At 36.2% G+C, this 24,741-nt stretch overlaps 1 protein-coding gene across 2 annotated transcripts in view; it reads right to left on the bottom strand.

Annotated features, from left to right (window-relative positions):
• MOB4 (MOB family member 4, phocein) overlaps positions 1-24,741 on the bottom strand; it is a 35,055-nt gene that overhangs the window by 3,376 nt on the left and 6,938 nt on the right. The window contains exons 1-5 of one of the 2 annotated variants that reach the window (XM_074339675.1): positions 21,747-21,901; positions 18,404-18,466; positions 10,237-10,337; positions 6,732-6,774; positions 6,464-6,550 (exon numbers count right to left, since the gene is read on the bottom strand). In XM_074339675.1, the coding sequence (XP_074195776.1) occupies positions 6,464-6,550; positions 6,732-6,774; positions 10,237-10,337; positions 18,404-18,466; positions 21,747-21,806 (354 nt within the window). In that variant the 5' untranslated portion in view covers positions 21,807-21,901. Of the gene's footprint in view, positions 1-6,463; positions 6,551-6,731; positions 6,775-10,236; positions 10,338-18,403; positions 18,467-21,746; positions 21,902-24,741 lie in introns of those variants that run through there. The other variant, XM_074339679.1, reaches the window with a different exon arrangement.

Raw genomic sequence — 24,741 nt, 5'->3', positions numbered from 1 at the left:
TAAATTAGGTATATTTATTACGTAAGTGTCTTATTCCAAAAACCTGAGCATATTCTAAGGAAAAAAAATGCCTTACAATATTAGAATGATTGTAAAATTCAGTGCTACAGCAATAAATAAGGTTTTATTATCCCCATGAACTATAATATCAGGCCTCTAGAAGACACATGAATCAGTCTCCTAATTTCTCACTCTCAACAATGTATGTACCTAGAAGAAAACAGCAGTTAGAGCTGGGAAGAACACTTGACTATTTAATCTAACCCTCTGATTTTACAAATGAGGAAACTGAGGCTGGTCAGTTTGCAGAGTATGTACAGGCTTTTTCCCAGATCTTAAAAATCTGTAGGCAAGGATAAGGAATCTTGCAAAACATGCACTCAGCTTAGAAAAGATCAGAGAGATTCAAGCAAGCAAGCGTATAAATATCCCAACTCTAAAGCATGGGGAGAGCCCTGAAGAATGAATGACACACAGCAGCGGGGACTACTATTAACTGATGGTCAATGATTACTCTAGATCATCGTAGTTGGGAAGAAAGACGCAAAAACATGTTTCTACAAGGAATATACTGATTCCTGGTCCACGGATTCATACCATTCCAAGAGGCCCTGAAGCCTCCTTCTCTTCAAAAATACCTCCAGAGATCACTGCCTTCTATGATCCTAGAAAGCATCCCTTATTATGTGCCTGGCACCACTCTAGCAGCTCTCTAAAGAATTTTCTCCTTGAACCTCCTTTAAAATTTAACATGAAATTTATTCTTTATAGTTTAATAAACCTGTCTTATACTAGCCCGTTTGTCAGAAATGATGAAACCTATTGTCTCATAGCAAATCAGCAAACCTATTAAAGGAAAACTAAAACTGCAAAGTAATTCTTCTCACTCAGTTTTTCTAAGGACGGGCAGGGAAAAGCATCAAAGAAAAGTAGGATTGAAAATGAACCAGGGAATCTACTTGAAGGAAAAAAATGAACTACAGAAAAGAACAACAATGATTCTAATTGTACGCAGTAGTTAGAATATTTTTCAAGGGTTAAGATTGAAACTGGTATAATATTTAGAAATGTAAACTAATAACTACTATATATGGTTTAGATATAGTGCCATGGCAAATACAGATTATCTAAACAAACAAAAAAGGTATTTTTCTAACTATACATCCATAGGAATTTCTGGTTAGTGGACTCATCTAAAACAGTACCATGAGCGGTATTTACTGAAAAAATTATCTTTCTCCATATATATGATTACAGGTGATTTGGTCAAAAACAAATATCCCAAGTCACTGTGTTTCTCATACTAGTCATTTGCATGTACCGTGGGACAGTTTTACAACCTTTAAATCAGCATTGTCCAATGGAAATATAATGCAAGCCATACACTTAATTTTAAATTTTCTAGTAGCACCATTAAAAAGGTAAAAAAGAAACAGGTGAAATTAATTTTAATAATGTATTTTATTTAACTCTATACAGCCAAAATTATCATTTCAACATGATTGATATAAAAATTGAGCTTTGGGGGGGTATTTTTTTGGGGGGGGTATTTTAAGATACACTTCACATACCATAAAATTTCTGTTTTAAAGTGCACAATTCAGTAGTTTTTGGTATATTCACAAAACTGTGCAACCATCATAACTATATTCCAGAACACTTTCATCACCCCATGTGGTCACACAGCAGCCTAGACGTTTGTCCCCTCCAATCTTTCCTTAGAGAAAGAAAACTTTACGGGACTGTCCCTCTTTGGGGTTGAGTTCATTTATCCTAAGTCTCTCTATTTGGTCCTTGTAAGCTGGGTCTGCAGTCAAAGACGAGTAATGATTCCTCATGGGAGGAACGACTTAAGCCAGACGGGACCCCATGGGGACCCCCATGAGTTAACATAATAAAAGTCAGGAGGTAGCCATACCCCTCCTCCTCACCATTATGGGAAGCTGCTGATGCATGCCCCAGTTGTCCTGCACTCTGCTATGCAAAGGACTTGTTAGAGTGATAAGATATCGCTCTTCCTGCTTAGCTCATGGGATGGTTTTACCTTGTGAGACTTGCTCCCCCAGGGGGTTGAACACACCCACCTTAGTCGCCTGGGGACAATGAGCATCGGTTGCTTTGGGACAGATATCTGGGAATTGGAAGAATTTTTATGGTGTGGTGTGAGAATTTCGGACCCTGCCTTTAATCTTGTGATGCTTATTGTAAGAAATCAATAAATACCCACGACGACCCGATTCGGGGCTCCAGTCCCTTGAGGCTGCGAGTCCCTCGGTCCTCTGTGATTTAACTGTATTTGAGTCTCTGTCTCTTTATGATAGTTTAACCCTCGCCGCCTCCCTCGCCTTCCCACGGCTTGTGTTGTGCAGGTCGCAACAACCCCCAAAAGAAACCCAGTACCAATTAGCAGTCTTTATAGTCTTTCCTCCTCCTAATCCTATGTAACAACTAATCTACTTTCTGTCTTCTATGGATTTGCCTATTCTGGATAGTTCTAAAAATGGAATAATATGTGGTCTTCTGTCACTTAGCATGTTTTTCACGCTTATATATAGTGTAGCATAAATCAGTACTTCATTACTTTTTTTAATTCAAAAAGTTTTTTATTTTAATGTTTTTCATATACACAAAAATGCTACAAAATGTTTCTCCCTCTACCGACTTCATTCTTTTTCTATATTGAATAATATTCCATTGCATACATATACTACATTTTATTTCTTTACTACTCATCAGTTGATGGAAATTTGGTTGTTTCCATTTAGGGCTGCCATGAATAATGTATTACTAGGTTGGTACAAAATTAATTGTGGTTTTTCCAATTTTTAACCTTTTAAACTGCAATTACTTTTGCACCAACCTAGTAACTGTGAGCATCGTGTAAAAGTTTTGTGTGAACTTATGTTTTCATTTCTTATGGGTGTGTGTATATATATATATATATATATATATAGAGAGAGAGAGAGAGAGAGAGAGAGAGAGAGAGAGAGATATCTAGGGGTAGAATCATTAAGTGATGTGGTAACTCTATGCTTATCATTTTGAGGAACTTCTAAACTGTTTTCCAAAGTGGTCACAGTATTTTACAATCCCATCAGCAATGTATGAGGGATTCCGTTTTCTCCACATCATGGCCAACACTTGTTATTATCTGGTTTTTATATTTTAGTCATTTTAGTGAGTGAAGTATATGCCATTGTGGATGTGCCTTTTCTTTCCATTAAAAAAAACTGTGGTGAAATATATACAACATAAAATTTGTCATTTTAACCATTTTAAAATGTACAATTTGGTGGCATTAATTACATTCACTGCTATGCAACCAACACCACTATCTATTTCCAAACCAAAAGTTTTTCATCATCCTGAACAGAAACTATATATATTATCAAGCATTAAAATCCCACACCACCTATCCCCCAGCCCGTCAACCTCTAATCTACTTTCTGTCTCTATGAATTTGCCCTTTCAAGATATTTCATATAAGCAGAATCACACAATAGCTGTCCTTTTGCGTAGGGCTTATTTCACTCAGCATATCTTCAAGGTTCATCCATGTTGTAGCATGTATCAGAACTCCATTCCCTTTTATGGCTGAAAATATTCCATTGTATGTATAGGGCACATTTTGTTTATCTGTTCTCGTTGTGGGTTTGATATGCATTTAACTAATGACTAATGATGTTGAGCATCGTTTCATGTACTTACTGGCCATTTGTATATCTTCTTTAAAGAAAAGTCTATTCAAATCTTTTGCTCATTTTTAACTTGAACTGTCTTTTAATTGTTGAGTTATTAAAGTTCTTTATGTATTCTGGATACTAGAACCTTATCACAGATATGATTTACAAAAATATTTTCTCCCATTCTATGGGTTGTCTTTACACTTTCTTGTCAGTGTCCTCTGACACTCAAAACATTTTTAATTTTGATGAAATCTGAATTACCTATATTTCCTTCCACTGTTTGTGCTCTTGGTGTCACATCTCAGAACTCATTGCCTAGTTCAAGGTCATGAATATTTATACTTATATTTTTTCCCTAGAGTTTTATAATTTTAGAGGTTACATTTAGATTTTTGATCCATTTTGATCCAATTTTTGTATATGGTGTGAGGTAGGGATATAACTTCATTCTTTTGCATGTAGATATCCAGTTATCTCTTAATGAGTATTTTATATTGTCCTTTTTGTACTAAGTCTTTGAAATCGGCATGTATTTAAAACTTAGAAGACATCTCATTTTGGATATCTACATTAAGTGCTCCGTAGCCACATGTTGTTCATGGCTACTGTATCAGACAGCATTAACTTTAGACTTTAATCGATTTCTGAATTGGGGAGTCGAGGGTGGAGTTGGGAAAGAGTTTTGCTTGTTTTAGCTGCTTCCCTCCACCTCCCTCCAATTCTCAGTGAACTAATACTATTCTGCATCATTTGTAACAGCAAAAAGTTGGTAAAATAGAGGTTACAAAACTTGTAAATAATGTGCTCACAAACTTTTATAAATTATATTTTCCTAAATACATATTCATAATGCTATTGCAAGTGATCACAATCCACATGAGACTGAAAGGGCTAGCTGATAATAACAAGTTATAACCTTGGTCAGTTACAATCACTATTTGTATAATTAACTCTATTTGCTGCAATGCCTTTAATTTTCAAGTGCATTGAGTAAAGCATCACTGGTGCTGAGTACCTTGCCTGTTCCACTTCAGAATATGCCCAGTGCTTTTAATTCATAAGAGCAACTTTTTTAGCTACTAATCTGTCCGTTATTATTTCCTGACTGTGTGCAATTATTTCAAAAGAGTTCAATAAGTGTCCTTTCAGGATTTTCTTTTGTTTGTATGTTTACAATAATCCATTCCATGTAGCTACCACTTGGAAATTCTACTATCATCCTCCCTTGATACATGGACAATTCAAAGGAGCTGATCTTCAGAAAGAAGGTCGCAATTTTAAGACTTACAGTATCTAATGCTGATGATATCATTTAAGAAAAAAGTGGATGTGACAATGACAGTATATATAAATCTTACAATACATCACAAACTGCACAGTACATCTTTACTATTTGCCAAAATGAAACTAGCCTTCCTGATTCAGTTTCTTAATTGCAATTATCACATCATTCACTATACTATGTAGCCAATTTCAGTGGTGTATCAATGAAACTGCTATGTGAATTTTCCTAGATGCAGAATGGTACATAATCTTAATATTGCTTCAATGCATTAACACAAAAAAATAACACTGAATTAAATCAGTCCTCCAAATAAGTAGTATCTACTTAGACAGGTACCAGATATTCCTCATTTTGGAGAATTTACCTGTTTCAAACAAAAAAACCACCAGATATCGATTTTGCAACTAAAGAGTCACCTGTCTTCAAGCCTTGCAGGTCTGTTAATATAACGATCATGTGAAGGTCTATAACTGGCCTAACCCCATTATTTTCCATCAAATCAGTGTTGAGTAAAAAATATTTACTATAGAGGAAAAAAGGAATGCAGATCAAAAGAAAACCAACCCATACTTTACACGAACCAGCTGTAAAGGACATTTTTGAGATAACTAAGGAAAACTGAGTATGTATTAGGATATCATATGAAGGAATTATTTAAAATAAAAAAATTCTATAGATAATTTCTACTTCCTATACTCTCACCTTGACAATAACTGAGGAGAAAACAACACAAATAACTTTTTCAGTGTAGGACCAAATATGAAGAGGAAAATCATTATGGTGGGTTTCAAATTAATAGCAAGAAATATTAATGAAATGTAGAGGAAAAAATACTGACTACAAAGTTAAAAAACTCAGAAGTAACATTTCTATTTAATAGACTAAGCATCTACTAGTAATCACAAACAATTGTTCCTATCAAAAGAAATTGTGACTGAACCAAAAAATCTAAACAGGTATATCTCATCCATTACATATTAGATATCAGCACGATGTGACAGATCTTATCCTGTGATAGCCAGTAAATCATAAAGTGAGTTCTAGCCCATGCTATTGCCCAATTATGAAAAATGATACTAATCATAAGAAATCCTAAAATAGCGGGGCAGCCGGATGGCTCAGTTGGTTAGAGCGCGAGCTCTTAACAACAAAGGTTGCCAGTTTAATTCCCGCATGGGATGATGGGTTGCATCCCTTGCAACTAAGACTGAAAACAGCGACTGGACTTGGAGTTGACCTGCGCCCTCTACATCTAGATTGAAGGACAACGACTTGGAGCTGATGGGCCCTGGAGAAACACACTGTTCCCCAATAAAAAAATAAAAAAACGATATCCTAATATAGCATTGTGGCAATAACCTTTCAGAAAAGAACTCTTAACCAAATGGCAAAATAAATAGTGAACTAAAACCTCTAAAAATTGGTCTACCACTGTCTTGGAGAGTTTAGGTTGTGATAATTTTATTAGTCATTCTATTTTATAAATTCTCACCTCTTTTGGAGTTTTATGAGCTGCACAAAGAAAAATCCATTGTTCAGTTGCTGTCATCTGAGTACATGTATCTGGATGGCATTCACTCTGTTAAAAACAGTTACATTTCTTAATATGTAAAATAATAATTGAAAAGTTTATCATTTGGGGTATTACATTTACATGTAAAATTCTAAAATAATTAGGAATTTTGGATAAGTCTTTGTAAGCACATTAAGTTACAAAAACGGGGAAAAAACAGAACTTTCAAATAACTCAAAGAAAATACCTGAAGTTTGACAGCAAGTCCATTTAGCTCAAGACAGAATTGCCTAAAAATAAAAATACATAAATGAAGTCTTATCTATTCTCCACATTATTTTTAGAATATTGAGTGTCACAACAGAATCCCATCAATACTATCCTTCCTCCCTAATCACCATTATCAACGCCACCTGAATTTACATGGCACACATCCTACAAAGACATAGAGATTAATAAACAAAACCCAAAACTGACAACCCTAACAATGTGTTCAGTATCAGAGTTCAGTGAGTTGACCAGTCTTAACACTAGAAATTGATATAATTTTTTTTTAAGAATTTGGAAATATTTACCAAGACACTTAGGAAGTACATTATTTTTTGACTTTGTCAATCTCCACAGGCAGATACTTTGTACAAAGATGCTCACAGAAACTATCTATATGTTAAAATTTTTTTGAAATATTCTAAATGATAGAGTAGTAAAACATTGGTATATACATAAACATACAAAGAACAAATTTATATTCACAGTAAGATTCCAGTTATGTAAAAAATATGTGTATGTGTGTATATACCTATGTACAAATACATAGAAAAAAGACTAGACGTTTTATACTCCTATGTGTTTTACAAGTTTTGTTCTGATTACAAACAACTTGTCCCTTATAAAAACTTCAAACATAACATAGAAGAAGGAAGTCCTCCATAATTCTACCACCTCTTCCCAAAATATACTTATTGTTTATGTGTAAATTTGAGTTTCTCTGCACTGATTAAAATACACTGGGATCGTATCATATACAATGTTGTAACTTGTTTTGCACTTAATAGATCGTGGGCACTTTTTCATGATATGCTTTCCTTCTAAAATTGCCAAACTGAGACTTATTAAGCCTAGAACAATGCTTAGAACATAGTAAGTGCTAAAAAAATATTTTTGAATAAATGAATAATGGAGGAAATTAGATAACCATTTTTAGACAGACTTGTTATTTGATATAAAAAGGCAAGTAATCCTGTCGCAAAGATAACTTATTTTATAGCTGTCAAAATATTGAATATGTTCCCTCTAAAAATCCTATCAAATTAATCACTATGTTTCCCCATAAAAAAATGAGAACACTTTAGTTTCCTAAAAATGCAAAGCTAAAACCTACATAATTGATAGATAAAAGAGAGTCCCCAAGGGGAGAGGGGGGGAACTGCACATATATGAAAGAAAAACTGTATTTATTTCTTAAAGTACATTATAATAGAAGAAAAAAAAAAGACAAGGGTCGGGGCCTGCCCAGTGGCTTAGGTGGTTAGAGTGCCGTGCTCCTAACGCCGAGGTCACCGGTTCAATTCCCACATGGGCCAATGAGCTGCGCCCTCTACAACTAAGATTGTGAACAATGGCTCTCCCTGGAGCTGGGCTGACAGGGGCTGCGGCGGGCTGCCACTGGCTGCTGTGCTGCCGTGGGCTACCGTGTGCTGCCAGGAACGGCCCGTGGCCAGCGTCAGTGGCCAGCGGCCAGTGTGAGCGGCTGTGAATGGCTGACTGGCAACCGACTTCCTCAGCCAGGAGGAGCGCAAGGCTCATAATACCAGCATGAGCCAGGGAGCTGTGTCCTACACAACTAGACTGAGAAACAACTGCTTGAACCGGAGTGGGGGAGGGAGGCGGACGGGCGGGGGGCAAGGGTCAAATTTCCAGTTCTCTGTAACTGTATTTCCCTTCCAGATGCCCAATAATGCTGTTCTTAGATTACGAAAAATAGCATTACTTCTGAATCACCACATCACCCTCTACTGGCTCCTACTTGTAGGCTGCACGTTACGTGTTTTTGAGTTGTTTTTCACTAAGTGGTAATAAAGACTGATGGTGATAAACAAGTTTCTCATGTAGTCCAATACACTTAAGGCCAGTAACAAAATTAAGCTAACTGATTTGGCACTGTTTATTGGCACCATCTGTGGCAAACAGTGCAAACCTTACAGCTTCAAGTTAATTCATTACAGGGCTAACACATACACTAGTGTAGCTGAAGACACAAGCCAGAGCTGAAATCCAGCCTCCACTCCAGTCGCTAAACCATACATCCTGGCATAGGACTGCATCCACTCAGAGGAAGGGGCATCTTTTCCTAATTACAAAGACTCAGTATGGGCTAGTGGGAGATTTGACTGAATCTCCCATGACCCAATTCCCATTAACATCATAATATAATCAAACACATTAACAATAACAGCGAATATTAAGCCTCAAATCAATATCAAGTTAAATAGGGAGGAAAAGGTTTTCTTAGGTCTGAAATAAAAACCTTGTAAATTAAAATCATCCTTCACTTTGTTAGGAATTATGCAATGAAAAAAATCCTTGCTTATTTTCAATATTAATCCTACTAGATAAGTAAGTAGTTATTTTCAAAACTGATTAAAATAAGGCAGAGGATATAGTATCCTAAAATACTCTATGTTAATTTTCAAGAATGGGGAAATATCTACATATTCATACTTTCAATTATACGTTGAGAGGTATTTTTAAAAAACTAGATCGAGTAGTAAAGTGATTTGCCCAAGAAACTAGCAGAGTACAAAGAAGTCTTAGCACCTTGAAACTGCTGAACTGTTATGACAAGACATTATGTCTTTGCAATATCTAAACAAGCCTGCAGCATCCAAAAAAAGCAACTTATCTACAAGTTGAGGCACTCATCACAGGAAATGCGGTCTAAATTATTCAAAAAAAGTCGTATTTCCACTATACTTATTATTTAAAAATCAACTCAAAAGTAACAAATCCTGATGAACATATATATCCATACTACATTCTCTATGTTTAATTTATCAACTCATCCCAGCTCCCATTCACACTGAAAAGTTTTTAACTTCAACAACAACCTAGTAACTTCAGGATATAGCCGCTTCTAAAGTTAACTCTAGTTAACTGATCATTCACTAGTCATCAATTTTTTCATTCAAAGGATATAATGAAAAGCTCTAAAATTCCTTACTTCAGCATTACAATTTACTTAAGGAAAATATTGTAAGTTCACAGTACTGTGTTTCCCTGAAAATAAGACTGAGTCTTATATTAATTTTTGCTCCAAAAGACACATTAGGGCTAATGCTCAGGGGATGTCATCCTGAAAAATCATCCTAGGGCTTATCTTCCAGTTAGGTCTTATTTTCAGGGAAACACAGTAAATAGGTAACTTATCAGACACCAAGCCTATACTAGGACCTTGACATGATCCTCTATAAAGTATCCCTGAGTGGGTAAATGGAAATAATACATTTGTGGTTAAGGGATATGATTAAGGAAAGCTGTATAAAAAGATAAGGCCCAAATTCAAAAATGTAGAAAATAATCAGTAAATAACAAAATTGAAAACTTCGTAACACTGAAAATATAAAAGCATTCAAATCTGGTCTTTTGTTCTGCAGTTATATATGATTTTATTTATGATTCAAAATCATTAATATTAAAGATTATTTTTAGTAACAGAAATACTATTACTATTTTGATATATCATAAGTACCTACCTTAAATGTTCGTACTTCCATACACCTTCATCTTGGCCCTCCGGTGGTTCAAGAATTTTGTCAATATTGGAACAATCTGCTCTTATGTTCTGTTGGATATACTATAAACAAAGAAGTTCTTATAGTTAATTAAAATATTATACTACATGGTAATCTTATATTAAATGTATGTAATTTAATATATAGCCACTCTTGTGGTTCAACTTTTGTGTTATAAATGAAATAGGAAACCAAGTACAGAATCATAATCAATGCAGGTTCTCTAATAATGCCATTTCATCATGACATTGATAAGATGCCACAGGAACTTAACTCTTGTTTATATCAATTAGTCTATGGTAAAACTGGTTTCCTTATACATTGATTCACCACAGTTCCAAGAACCTACTGATGACATTAAGTGAGAACCTATTGTAATTCAGAAGAAAAGAGGTAACCTTACCTATTCTCCAATTCAACTTCTTTGGGATAAGATTTATTACAAAAAACGCAGATATGATATTTACCAGGATTGGAAAAGGGATCAAATCCGCAAACCATAATTTTCATATGAACGTAAAGTATAGACTATGTAAATATAACTGTGGTACATATTATGATTCCGTTAATATGAAATATCTAGAACAGGCAAATCTACAGAGACAAAAAATAGATAAGTAATTGCTTAGAACTGCAGGAAGGGGAGACAAAGAAGAATGAAGAAAACTGCTAATGGGAATGATGTTTCTTTTAGGGGAAGGTGAAGTATGGAGGACTCAGTGCAGAAAACAAAATGACATTTTTGTTTTATTTGTAAGTTAAAGATTTCTTCTTTTCTCTCTCTTTTTAACGTTTTCATAAACTATCAATAAAAGGAGTCTAGATGCCTTAAAGACTGACAGCTTATAACTCCAGTTATAACAAAATTTAATAATTATGAGTAAATTCAGTTACTAAATATGTGGTTCAAGAATTAATATTGATTATGAGCAAACCATTTTGCACACAATATATTTATGTACCTAACTAACTGATTTTGGGATCACCAAAGAATGCAAAAAAATCAGGGGCCATAGTCTGTTTTATGTAAATTTCCTCATCCCTAACCTGCTATGGCTTTAACATTTCAGGTAATTGCTTATATTCATCCTTGACTTCAACTAACATAATTTAGGAGAAGTCAATAAACATTTTTTAAAATCCTCCTATGTACCAGATGCTAAAAACAAAATTCAAAACAAAACTAAGTCTGTGTTTTTTATTTGAGGGAAACACATGAAAATAGGTGCAACACATAGCAATAAAATATCATGCAAAAAAGCATTTCATTGTTTCCAGTTTGAGCTAAGATGGAGTAAACATACATCAATCTTTCTCTTCCACTGAACAAAACTATAAAATCTAGTCAGAACGCATGGGGCAGCTATTTGATTGAGGTCTTTGAAAAGCAAATATCAGAAAGAGGAGCAGGAAAAAAACATCAGAATTCAAAGTACCAGTGAACTGGCAGCGAGTCTGCTGTGTTTCTTTTCCCCTCTGGTAACTCCTGGCCTGAACTCAATTAAGTGTGAAACCAAAAAATGAGCACTGTTGATGCTGATAGATACAGGAGAAACTATTTAGTTCTGACGAAGGAGTGGGAAAAGGCACTCCGAAAGCTCAGAGAGTAGAAGAAATCCCTTGGATCCCCCCCTCCCTTTTCTTCATTCTTTCAGAGCCCAGACCTGAGACAATTCCACAGTGGCAGCAAAAAGCAGCTGGCACAGAAAAATGCAAGAGACAAAATCCTGAGGAAGAGAATCCTTCCTCTCCTCTTAGTGTTGTTTCTTTTTTCTCTCTTTGCCTTCCCACAATTGCAGCACAATTCCAATATGTGGTTTCTGGCTAGAGGACCAAAGATAGGGGGCCCAGGAAACCAGAAAGTATCAGAGAGATACTAGAGACAAAGAAGCTCAGAAAAGTAATGCCATAAAGCCATTTTTTAACTCCTGGGTGCAACTCTGATCTGTGCATGAATGCATACATGGATCTGATCCTAATTAGCATATGACAGGCTTTGATAACTGAGCTAATGGATATACCACTAGCCAGGCTGACCATGGGTTGGTGCACACACAGAACAGATTTAAGGAATAATGCAAAGGCTTTGAAAACTGAACTGACATTGGAACCTCAGTTCCATTGGAACTTGCAGCCTGTATCTAACCAGGTCAAACACCAGCTGAAACAAAAATATCAATATTCCCCGTGGGATTAAATAAGACCAGAGTCTCTAAATAATTTTCAAAATGTCCAGCATACAATCCAGAATTACTTGGCATACAAAGAATATGTGAAAATCTCAATTCTCATGGGAAAAGGCAATCACAAGACACCAATGACAAGATGACACAAACACTGGGATTATCTGACAAAAACTTTAAAGCAGCTATTATAAAAATGCTTCAAATTGCAAACACTTGAAACAAAAATATCAGCAAGGAAAGATATAAAGAGCCAAAAAGAAATTTTAGAACTGAAAAACACAATAACCAAAATAAAACACTCATGGGACTCAATAGCAGAGTGGAGATGACACAGCAAAGAGTCAATCAAGTTGAAGACAGATAAATAGCAATTATCCAATCTGAACAGAAATAAAATGAAATAAAAAAACAACAGTAATAATAAACAAAGCCTGAGGAACTTGTGAGACAACAACAAAAGGTTTAAAAGTCATGTCACTAGGGTCCCAGAAAAGAATGTGATGCTAAGAAAATATATATCTGAAGAAATAATGGCTAAATAGTTCCCAAGTTTGGGAAAAACATAAACCTACAACTTCAAGAAGCTGAATGGGCTTTTAGAATTTGGTAGGGATTGCATAGAATCTGTGGACTGGGTAATATTGACACCTTAACAATATTAAATCTTCCTACCTATGAACAAGATGTCTTTCAATTCAGTTAGGTCTTCTGTAATTATTTTCAGCAATGTTTTATAGTTTTCAGCCTACAAGTCTTTAATCTCCTATTTGAATTTGTTCCTCAGTACAGTTGACTCTTGAACAACACAGGAGTTAGGGGTGCTGACCGACTGCACAGCTGAAAATTTGCATTTAACTGAGTGGGGAGTTATTACTGTTTAATGGGTACAGAGTTTCAGATGGGGAAGATGAAAAGTTCTGGAAATGGAGGTGGTAATGGTTGCACAACAGTGTGAATGTACTTAATGCCACAAAACTGTACACTTAAAAATGGCAAAAATGATAAAGTTTATGTGTGTATATTTTATTATAGTTTTAAAAAGCAGAGTAAACACCAAACAGGAAAACCCAAAGAAATCCATGCCCAGACATATAATCAAACTGCCAAAAACTAAAGATAAAGAAGCCAGAAAAAAATACAAAAGAAGCAGCCAGTAGAAAGAGACACATGACCTATAGAAAAAGGACTAAAATGACTACAGCTTTCTCACCAGAAACCACAGAAGACAGGAGGAAATGGCAAAACATTTTTAAAGTGCCTAACGAACTGTCAGTCCAGAATTCTATATCTAACAAAAATACCCTCCGGGAATAAAAAATGAAGACATTTTCAGATGAAAGAAAACTAAAGAGAATTCCTAGCCAGCAAACTGTTCAAAAAGAATTGCTAAAGGAAGTTCTTCAGACAGAAGGAAAAAATATCAGAAGGAAACTTAGAGTATCAGGAACAACAGAAATTATGAATATCTGCATAAATGTAACAGACATTCTTCTCTTGAGTTCTTTAAAATATGTTTGGCAGATGAAAGCAAAAAGTGTAACATTGATGGGTTTTAAAAGTATGTAGACAAATACAGCAAAACGGGACAGTAGTTTCTGCATTTCAATTGAAGCAGTAAAATACTGATCCTAAGTAGACTGTGCAAAGTATGTATTTAGTAATCTCTAGAGCAATCATCAAAAAATTACATACAGATTTAGTCAACATTTAATAAATTAAAATACAATAATGAAATGCTCAAACAATTCTGAAAAAGGAAGAAAAGGGGAAACAAAGGGACAAACTGAAAACAATAAAATGGTAGACCTAAATCTAAACATATCTATCATATTAAATGGCCTAAATACACCAGTTAAAAGATAGGATTATCAGAAAAAAGAAATATGACCCAACTATATACTGTCTATAAGAAACTTGGGGCCAGCCCGGTGGCTCAGGCGGTTAGAGCTCCGTGCTCCTGACGCCGAAGGCTGCAGGTTCCACTCCCACATGGGCCAGTGGGCTCTCAACCACAAGGTCGCCAGTTCAATTCCTCGAGTCCCGCAAGGGATGGTGGGCTCTGCTCCCTGCAACTAAGATTGAACACGGCACCTTGAGCTGATCTGCCTCCTGGATGGCTCAGTTGATTGGAGCGCATCCTCTCAACCACAAGGTTGCCAGTTCAATTCCTCGACTTCCGCAAGGGATGGTGGGCAGCGCCCCCTGCAACTAAAATTGAACACGGCACCTTGAGCTGAGCTGCTGCTGAGCTCCCGGATGGCTCAGTTGGTTGGAGCGTGTCCTCTCAACCACAAGGTTGCCGGTTCGACTCCCGCAGGGATGGTGGGCTGTGCCTCCTGCAACTAGCAACGGCAACTGGACCTGGAGCTGAGCTGCGCCCTCCACAACTAAGACAGAAAGAACAATAACTTGAAGCTGAACAGAACCCTCCACAACTAAGATTGAAAGGACAACAACTTGACTTGGAGAAAAGTCCTGGAAGTGCACACTGTTCCCCAATAAAGTCCTGTTCCCCTTCACCAATAAAATCTTTAAAAAAAAAGAAAAAAAAAAAGAAATGTACTTCAAATATAATGATATAGGTGGGTTAAAAGTAAAAGGAATGGAAAAAGATAATACCATACAAACACGAATCAAAGCTGCAAGGAATGAAAGGTGGTTCAACATAAAGATTAAAAGGTTTTCCTATAAAATCAGAAATAAGTCAATGATGCCTGCTTTCACCACTACTATTTGACACTGTACTCAAGTTCTAGCCAGAGTACTTAAAAAAGAAAAAAATTAAATGAAAGGCTATCTCTATTCACAGATGACCTGATTCTATATAGAAATCCCAAAGAATCCATAGGAAAGCTTATAAATGAATTCAGCAAAGTAGCAGGATACAAGATCAATATACAAAAATCAGTTGTACTTCAATGAACAATCCAAAAAGGAAATTAAGAAAGCAATTCCATCTACAATCATATCCAAAATAATAAAATACAGTTGACTCTGGAACATCACGGGTTTGAACTATGCTGGTCCACCAATATGTGGATTTTTATCAATAAATACTGTAAATACATTTTCTTTTCCTTATGATCTCCTTCAAACATTTTCTTTTTTCTAGTTTATTGTAATAACACAGTATGTAATACATATATATAACATACAAAATATGTGCTAATTGATTGATTGTATTATCAGTAAGGCTTCCAGTCAACAGTAGGCTATTAGTTGTTGAGTTCTGGGAGAATCAAAAGTTATACGCAAATTTTCAACTGTGCAGGGGGTCAGCACCTCTAACTTCTGTGTTATTCCAGAGTCAACTGTACAGAGGAATAAATTTAAATAAGGAGGTTAAATACTTGTAGACTGAAAACTGTAAAACATCGCTGGAAGTAATTAAAGACCTAAATGAATTGAAAGACGTCTTATTCATAGGTAGAAGACTTAATATTGTTAAAATGTCAATACTACCCAAAATAATACAGATTCTATGCAATCCTTACCAAATTCCAAAAGTCTTTTTTGCAGAAAATGGAAATGGAAAAGCAGAATTTTTTCCATTTTTTTGCAGAAATGGAAAAGCTGACTCTCAAAGTTTTATGGAATTGCAAGGGGGCATCAAATAGCCAAAATAATCTTGAAAATACAAAGTTGGAGGACTCACACTTCACAATTTCAAAACTTACTACAAAACTATAGCAATCACAACAAGATAATACTGGTTTAAGGAGAGATATGTAGACCAATGGAATTGAATAGAGCACCTAGAAATAAATCCTCGTAAGTCGAATGATTCTGACAAGAATGCCAAGACCATTCAATGGGGAAATAATCATTTTAACCATTTTTAAGTGTACAGTTCAGTGGCATTAATTCCATTCACAATGTTGTGCAAAGAAAAGCCCTGGACCTGATAGCTTCACTTAATTTTACCAAACATTTAAAGAACACCAATTCTTCTCAAATTCTTCCTAAAAATTGAAGAGGAGGATATCCTTCCTAACTCAATTTAAGACACCAGCATTGCCTGACACTAAAGCCAGACAAAACACTCTAAGCAAACTAAACAAATGATTCCTTATGATCACTGATGCAAAAATCCTAGCTAACAGAATTCTGTGGCATATTAAAAGAATTATACACCATGATCAAGTGGGATTTATTCCTAGAGTGCAAGGATGGTTCAACATAAAAAATGGATCAATACACCATGTTAACAGAATGAAGGGGGGGGAACACACATGGTCATCTGAATTGGTGCAGAAAAAGCATTTGACAAAATTCAGTATCTTTTTTATCACAAAAACACTCAACAAACTAGAACTACCTCAACATAATAAAAGCCACATATGAAAAACCCACAGCGAACATAATAACCAATGAGAAAGACTGAAAGCTTTCCTTTATGATCAAGAACAAGATAAGAATGGCTGCTTTTGCCACTTCTATTCAAAGTAGTATTGGAAGTTCTAGAGAGAGCAATCAGGTAAGAAAAAGAAATAAAAGGCATCCAGATTGGAAAAGCAGAAGCAAAATTATGTTTGCAGATGGCATGATCTCATATGCAGAAAACCCTAAAGATTTCACACAAAAATTTATCAGAACTAATAAATGAATTCAACAAAAGAGTATGACACAACCTCTACTTTTAAAGGAAGAAATACCTGCACAGTTTTCCTCTTAATTTTTGCCAAATTCCAGGCATACAGCTCTAGGTTTATATTTCTGTGTCCTCCACAAGGCCTATCTCATTGCTAGTCCAATAAATATTCACTGATTGAACAAAATATTCTTAAAAGGCAATGAAAAAACGATTCATTCATAAATGCTCTTCCATTTCCTATGCTAAATATCTAAATATTACACTGAATCCTTTTTAAAAGCTTTTTAACGCTTCTGTCAAGATTACGAATTGAGGGGCGGCCAGTTAGCTCAGTTGGTTAGAGTGCGGTGCTCTTAACCAGGTTGCCAGTTCGATCCCCACATGGGCCACTGTGAGCTGCACCCTCCACAACAAGATTGAAACAACTACTTGACTTAGAGCTGGTGTGTCCTGGGAAAACACACTCAAATAAATAAAAATTTAAAACAAACAAAAAAAAGATTATGAATTGAGTTTTTAATGCTCAAAGAATTCAACTGTATTTCTATTTTATTTCCAAAGATCTTCAAATAACACAGTAAATCCAAATAGCTATCTATGTTTATCATCTGGCTATCAAGATGAAGTCAAACAGCCTATCATTATCACACATTTTCTCTTTAAAAATGTTAACCAATGATTAGTCCAATATACTAGTACTCCCAATTTCAGGCATTTCATTAACCCCTAAATGCAATTTTTAATATTTAGCTATGGAAACTTTTTTCCCAGATTACAGATTTTATTCATTATGGAAGAAAGATCAATTTATTTTTTTAACCCAACATAGTATACAATGTGATTCTCAGCAAGATTTAAGAATCTACTGATAGGCATGTCAAAGCAATTGTGCTCAGAAGCCCACCTTCTTGATAATCATTGCCATGGTGAGCAATAGCCTAAGGGGAGGCATCTTAGACCTCAAATGTATTGGAGGGAAACAAAAGTAAAGAACTGATGGTAACTAAAATTAAAATGCGTTCACAAGCATTTAGTCACCAAATGAGTATGCTATTTCTATTTGTTATTCTAATTTAGTATTCAATTAATTTTGAATTAAATTCATTCTAAAATCAAATTTGGTACTCTAATTTGGTGCAGATTAACGTAATCTAAGACATTACAATGTATTTAAGTTTGATTATAGCTTAATATGCCATCTTAAAACAAAATGAAGGTTGATAAAAGTTTTAAAAGGGCATCCCATTAATTCCATGGATTCTGGTTTGTGCTAAAAGATATAGAAACACTAACCATGCCAAGGGAGGTCAAATGCTATTGGAGTTGCAAAAGAAACTATTGTTATTACCTGTTGAACCGCTAGTGTACTGTCCATTTCATCAAAGGATTCATCAGGCCAATTATAGAAATCCTGTAAAAAAAAAATCATGGTTAAAGCACATACAAAGTTATAATGAAGATGCAATACTATTATGATTAACTTCAATTCCAAAGTTAAAATCCAAAGTTACACTAGAGAAGAAAAGTGCTCATAAACAATGTGTTTATCAGTAAAGAAGGTAAAAAAATTTTATTCCATGTTTTTAAGTGAACACCAAAATTTTATTTAATTGAACTACAAATTATATTTTTCCCATTACAAATCCCTCAAATAAGGCTCCCATAAACCTTCCATGTATTATTTGAAGAAATAAGTCTATCACTTTTTTATTTATGGTGGTTAAATATCTCTCATAAAGTTACACTTTAATAAATCTCCAGGCATCAAAAAAACTGAGCCAGTTTTTAACTAAAGAGAATACGAAGTGTTGATAGCAGTAGTACAAGTAGTTACTGCTCCATAGTGTTGAGATACACATTATAAATTATTATTCCAATTTTAAATGGTGTTTTAAATTTCAAAATCAAAATATAAGCTCCATAAAAAAGTCGTCCAAATAAAACAGGCTTTTTTTAAGGGGGTATTTTCGTGGATCATATTGCACTGGTTCTGAATTCCTCTACAGATAATACAGTTCGTAGACATTCCCCTAAGTGATTAAGAACCTTTCCAGTTCCAGATTTTTCATCAAATTTACCTATGTATCTTTTGTAGATAGCACAATGCCTGGTAAATGGTAGGTAGTCAATAAATGTCTCTGGGGAAAAAGTATTTGTAAACCAGTAATCTATAGAACTGTATTAATCAACATGGGTAAGCCTCCAAACACCTTGAGCAAAAACTGGAACCAATCGGAGAATACAATGTATGTATTCTCCACATGAATAAAAGTTTAAGAATGTCCAAAGCATGCTTATGGATATAATGCATATATAATAAAAGTATAAAGAAAACAATGATTATCACCATTATTGGTTGGGAGGAGTGGGTAGAAGGCAGAAAAATGTAACAGCGATTCAACTATATTAGTAATGTTTTAGTTCTGAGGGCGGGTGACGGGTATACCTTTTTAAGTGTATTAAACAGTTATTTATTTTTTTTAATTAAAGTTTATTGGAGTGACTATTGTTAGTAAAGTTGACAGTTATTTTTTTAAAGTTTGCCTATATGAATGAAAATAAATTTTATTTTAAAATGTCAAGAAATAAAAACAACTTTCTGGAAATTATTCCAGGAGTCTCTTCCTAGACATCATCTAAATATTATTAAAGAGAAATTTTTTAATTCTTCCTATATGATTTATACTAAAAAATGTTTCTATCAATACACTTTGTATATTCTTTCATTTAAAAAAAAATTTAGTCTGTAGAATATTTTGTTACAAAAACATTAGAAAATACATATAGCAATATAAAGATGTAAAAAAGCTAATTGGGAATTAAATGTTTTGCCTCATCATAACCGTAATATACTTTAAACACTTAGAAGAGGAACCAAAATCCAGCTTAATGAATGTTCTCATCTAACTGAGTCAATAAAGTTACTGAAAACCAACTATGTGCCAATATCCCAATCTACCCAATTAAAAACAAAAAGTAGGAAGACATATTCTATTATAGTTTTAAAGTCATCTTAGAGTAGACCCATTTCATTGAAGTAATGAATTAGTGTAACAGACAAGGGAAACAATAGAATGCTTATTAGGAACTTTTTTAAAAAAAAACAAACCCTAACCTTTTCTGTTACATTGTATTTAACAACTTTGATCTATGATAATGTGGAAAAAAAGCAAAGGAGCTTTCTTACACTTGACTTACTCATTAACAATATAGCAAACAGATGTTAACTTAAAATATATTATTTTCTAACCTTTCAAACTTAAGAACTTTTGAGTAAATGAAAATGGCTGCTGATTCTCAGAATGTAAGTACAAAAGTCCACTTCTGAATATAAAAATATAAAAGTTGATCCCTTAAAAAGAAACAATGTTTCCACAGAACAAAAAGCAAAGGTTTGGAAAAGGTAAAAAGAAAGCCTAAATAATATATAAATTACCAGTAGCATTACCACGAAACTACCAGAGTAACTGACAACTTAATGTAACTCTAAAAATTATTAAAGTGTACCAAAAAAAATGTTTTTTAATGTGACTCTGTAAGACTTTCAAACTGAATTCTCTAAAATTCAGTACTAGGAGCAACTTGATAAAGGTCCCCGGGGTAACTAAGAATCCAAAGCTATATAACCTTGAGCAAATGCAGTGGAGTCTCTGTGCTTCGGTTTTCTTATCTGGAACATGGATCTGGGAAGGTGTCTGAATCTAAAAGGTCCCTTTAGAAAGGACTCCCTTTCCAAATTCCTGTGCAAGATATTAAAATCTATTCTCTGGCATACAGTCATAGCTCGATGGTTGTTTTTTGTTTTTCTCACTTAAATCTTGTTTTTAAATTACATTTTAACACATCTCTTCTGATTTTAGAGTATCTACTAAATAGCTAATCATTTCAGCTGGCAGATTAATCAGATCAAGTCTCAATACCTATTTGATTTTTTTAAGAATGTGAGGCATACCTCTTTTGCACATCCCTAGAACCAATACCTAAACAAGCACCAACTCACCCCAAATATTGCCTTACAAAAGGTTGATTAAATTATAAGCAGTTCCTGCCCTAACTATGCTTCACACATAACAACAAAGAAATTCACAAGGAATGATAGCTAACAAGTCGCAACCTGATGATGAAAACTTGCTGGACCAGAGAACAGCTGCAGCGAGAAGTGGCCAAAGGCAAACAACAAGAGGAGGATATAGTAAATTATGGCCACCTAGATCCGGCTAGACAAGCTAGATGGCAGAAGCCGGGCAGGTACGTCTCAAGCCAGGTGGGAACTGGAGGCCAGAACGAAGTAGGTGTGTTTATATGCCCTCCCACCCTGGCAGTCCCGAGCCTCACGAAATCCCAGGGGTCTCCACCTGGCCGGCTGTGCCCCTTTGACCCGGGTGAGCTGGGGTTCAGAGGAGAGGCAAGAACAATCGCTGCTGAGAGGTCCCTAGGCCTCGGCGGTCACTGCCACGGGCTCTATGCGCTCCTCAAGCGCACCCTCAAGTCGGGGCTTCTCAGGCCTCACCGGCCGCCGCCGCCTCAGCCAGACTGAGGGGCTGCGGCTCCGGAAGAGCAGGCCGGGCACTAGTGCCCCCGCCCGCCTGCCTGCCGCCCAGGCCCAACCTCCTCTCAGGGACAGCCAGCTTGCAGGTTCGGCACGGCTCCGCACCGAGAGTCCCCCTGCAGGAAAGGTGCAAAGATGATACCTGCGCCTTGGTGCCCGGCCTGTTCCGCCTCAGCACTGCCGTCCCCTCCGCCATGACCATAGTGCCTAAGTCTGGGCGGCTGAAGTCAGTACCCGGATGTAGGGATGGCTGCCTGCGCAGGGGGCGGGGCGGAGCGGCGCTCCTGGTCCCGGAGCTGGGGAGGGGCAGCTCCTGACGCAACAGCCGTAGCCCGCGCGGTGCAGGGCGGGAGGACGGGGAGGAGTCCGGAAAGAGCCAGCTGGCGGAGGGAGGGGTGGAAATAGGAACAGCCGACGACTGATAGGCAGCTGCCCAGAGGAGCGAGAAACCGGGTGGCGGGGCCCAATAGTTGCATCGGAAGAGTCCGCAGTCTGGCGCAGAGGACCTCTGTAGGAGTGTGCCAGATCTGCGTAAGGCGTTGGTGCACCTCCTTGGGCTTATGTTAGTTACATTGGAAGTACCGTGTTTGCACAATGGCGACCATTTCATTAAACTCTTGGGCAAACACATACAGTACCTAGAGAAGCATAATTCTGTTCCCAAATCCTCCTAGCCATGCAAAGTGGAAAATGAATCAGCAGCCGGGGAAAATTCCAGAGACCCTGCATGAAATCGACCCAATCTCAAATCAGACTGGGGCTTAGAGTGTCAAGTGATACTTCCACCGTCCGCTGACTTCAAACCCAAGGACCTTTTCAATGACAAGTTTGCGTAGATAAAAGACCCAGATGCCAATTATCTGAAATAGAGTGGACATCTGGCATTGTGCATTAAGCAGACAAAATAAACTCGTATTTTTTGCAAGTCAGAAAGCAGATGAAAATGAAATCTCCTTGATAGATGGTGGAAGTTGTACATCTTCCAGGATTGCGAATTTCCTTTGTTGCAAGTTTTTTTTGTTTTTTTTTAAACAGGACTTTATTGGGGAACTGTGTACTTCCAGGACTTTTTTCCAAGTCAAGTTGTTGTCCTTTCAATCTTAGTTGTGGAGGGTGCCGTTCAGCTTCAAGTTGTTCTTTCAGTCTTAGTTGTGGAGGGTGCAGCTCAACTCCAGGTCCAGTTGCCATTGCTAGTTGCAGGGGGCACAGCCCACCATCCCTTGCGGGTCTCGAGGAATTGAACTGGCAACCTTGTGGTTGAGAGCCCACCGGCCCATGTGGGAATCGAACTGGCAGCCTTCGGAGTTAGGAGCATGGAACTCTAACCGCCTAAGCCACCGGGCAGGCCCCATTGCAAATTTTAAGTGTTCTCTTTAGTCATGAAATCACAGCAGTTTTGGCAAATATTTTGTTTGTTTCCTGCTTAGAAACGTTAAATCTTTGATCTGGGATGAGGGAAGCCTTAGGATACCAGATGGGAAAACAATTCAAAGAATAAAGTGCATACAGTAGGGTGATTTCCAAAAGAAGGAAACATCAGCTATCCCATCAAATACATCTAAAGGTGTATAGAGAATGCTGAGAGGAGAGCTATGTCACAGCCTCCAAAGATGGAGTGAGAATTGGAGGAAACGGTTAAATTACGTGGGTGCAAAACTGAATAATTGTCAAGATACTTGGAAGTTTGCTCAAAGGGGTTTGACAATAAGTAATATTGTTGGATTGCTTTTAAGTAATATTCCTTCTTTCTGGAAGATGTATAGACTGGTAACTTTTCAAGAACAAGGACTTAACTCTTAATTCCATCACTATCTGCTAGATATCAAAAGATTTATTCATTCAACAAATATTTATTAAGCCTCATTATGTGTTTGGCACTGAGGTACAAGAATAAAAAGGCTCAATCCTTAACCATAAATTGCTTAGTGTCTAGCAATGGAGACATGTGCAAATCACCAATTTTCTTAACTAAATACATGAGAATCTAAGATAAGTGGCAAGCAGATGTTATCTCAGTAAGAGAGACATGGGGTCATTCTGTGGAGAGCAAAGTCCTAAGTAGGCCTTTCCGTATCTGGACAACCCCACCTCACTCCAAGGATTAAGTTAAAATTTCCCGTATTGTGTGGTAGTGTCCCTGAGCTGTAAATACCAATTACCTACAGTCGAAGGGGCTCACCTTAATGTTCTCTTAAGTCCAGATTTGTTATACTGTTTCAGCCCATCTGAAATGAACAAGAAAAAATGGGAATAAGTAGGTTTTTAATTCAGGAACAAAATACACATTTATCTTTTTGGGAAGTCCAATAAAGTTGCACTGTGATGTCAATTCTGACCTTGTTCACAGGAACAACCTTGCTCTTTAGGGTTGAAATGTTTCTAGCTCATAACCTTCACATTTTAATTCCTGTCAGTCTGCAAATTATGACCTTCAAACAAAAATAATTGTATAAGCAGGGTTAACTTAGAGGGGGAGAGAAGAAAAGGGAAAAAAAAAAAGCACGATCAGTAATAACAGCTACATGTAATAATGGATTACTGGAATATTTTGATTAAAGAAGGAGTAGTCTTCTCAAAGGCAATATAGAGAAATGGAAATAACTCTAGGCTGGGATTCAGAGAATCTAGATTCCCTTGCCTGTTGACTATAAGACTTTGAGCAAGTTATCAAATAAAAGTTTCTTTATTTGTAATGAAAATAGTGCACAGCAATTCTTTCCTTTTATCTCATAGAGTATGAAAGCAAACATAAAAGTAAATATTCATGGAAATATCTTAAAGTTTTAGAAGAAAGTATTTTATAAATCCCAAGCATCATAAGTAATTTGAAAAATATCTATCCAATATGAAATTCTCTTTCTAGAATTTTTAAATCCAAGTAAAATGGTGATTGTCCATATGTGTAAGGCACTGAGCAAGTGCTGAGAAACATGAACAGGAAGTACAAGCTCCTTTCCTCAAAGAGCCTAAAAATAAACAGGGAAGGGGGATATATAGACTACAGTGCTATACAGTGAAATGTCTTAAGTGTTGAAGCAGCCCTTGGTTGACTACTTGCTATTTTCCCCCTTTAATCATGTTCTTTGCAAACAGACTTTGATCTTGCTTAGTATCCACCTCTCCCTAAATGACCAAGG

Source organism: Rhinolophus sinicus, linkage group LG01 (assembly GCF_036562045.2).
Source record: "Rhinolophus sinicus isolate RSC01 linkage group LG01, ASM3656204v1, whole genome shotgun sequence".
Taxonomy (NCBI): domain Eukaryota; kingdom Metazoa; phylum Chordata; class Mammalia; order Chiroptera; family Rhinolophidae; genus Rhinolophus; species Rhinolophus sinicus.
Note: the sequence above shows the minus strand (reverse complement) of the source record. Positions and strands in the feature narration are given on the sequence as shown.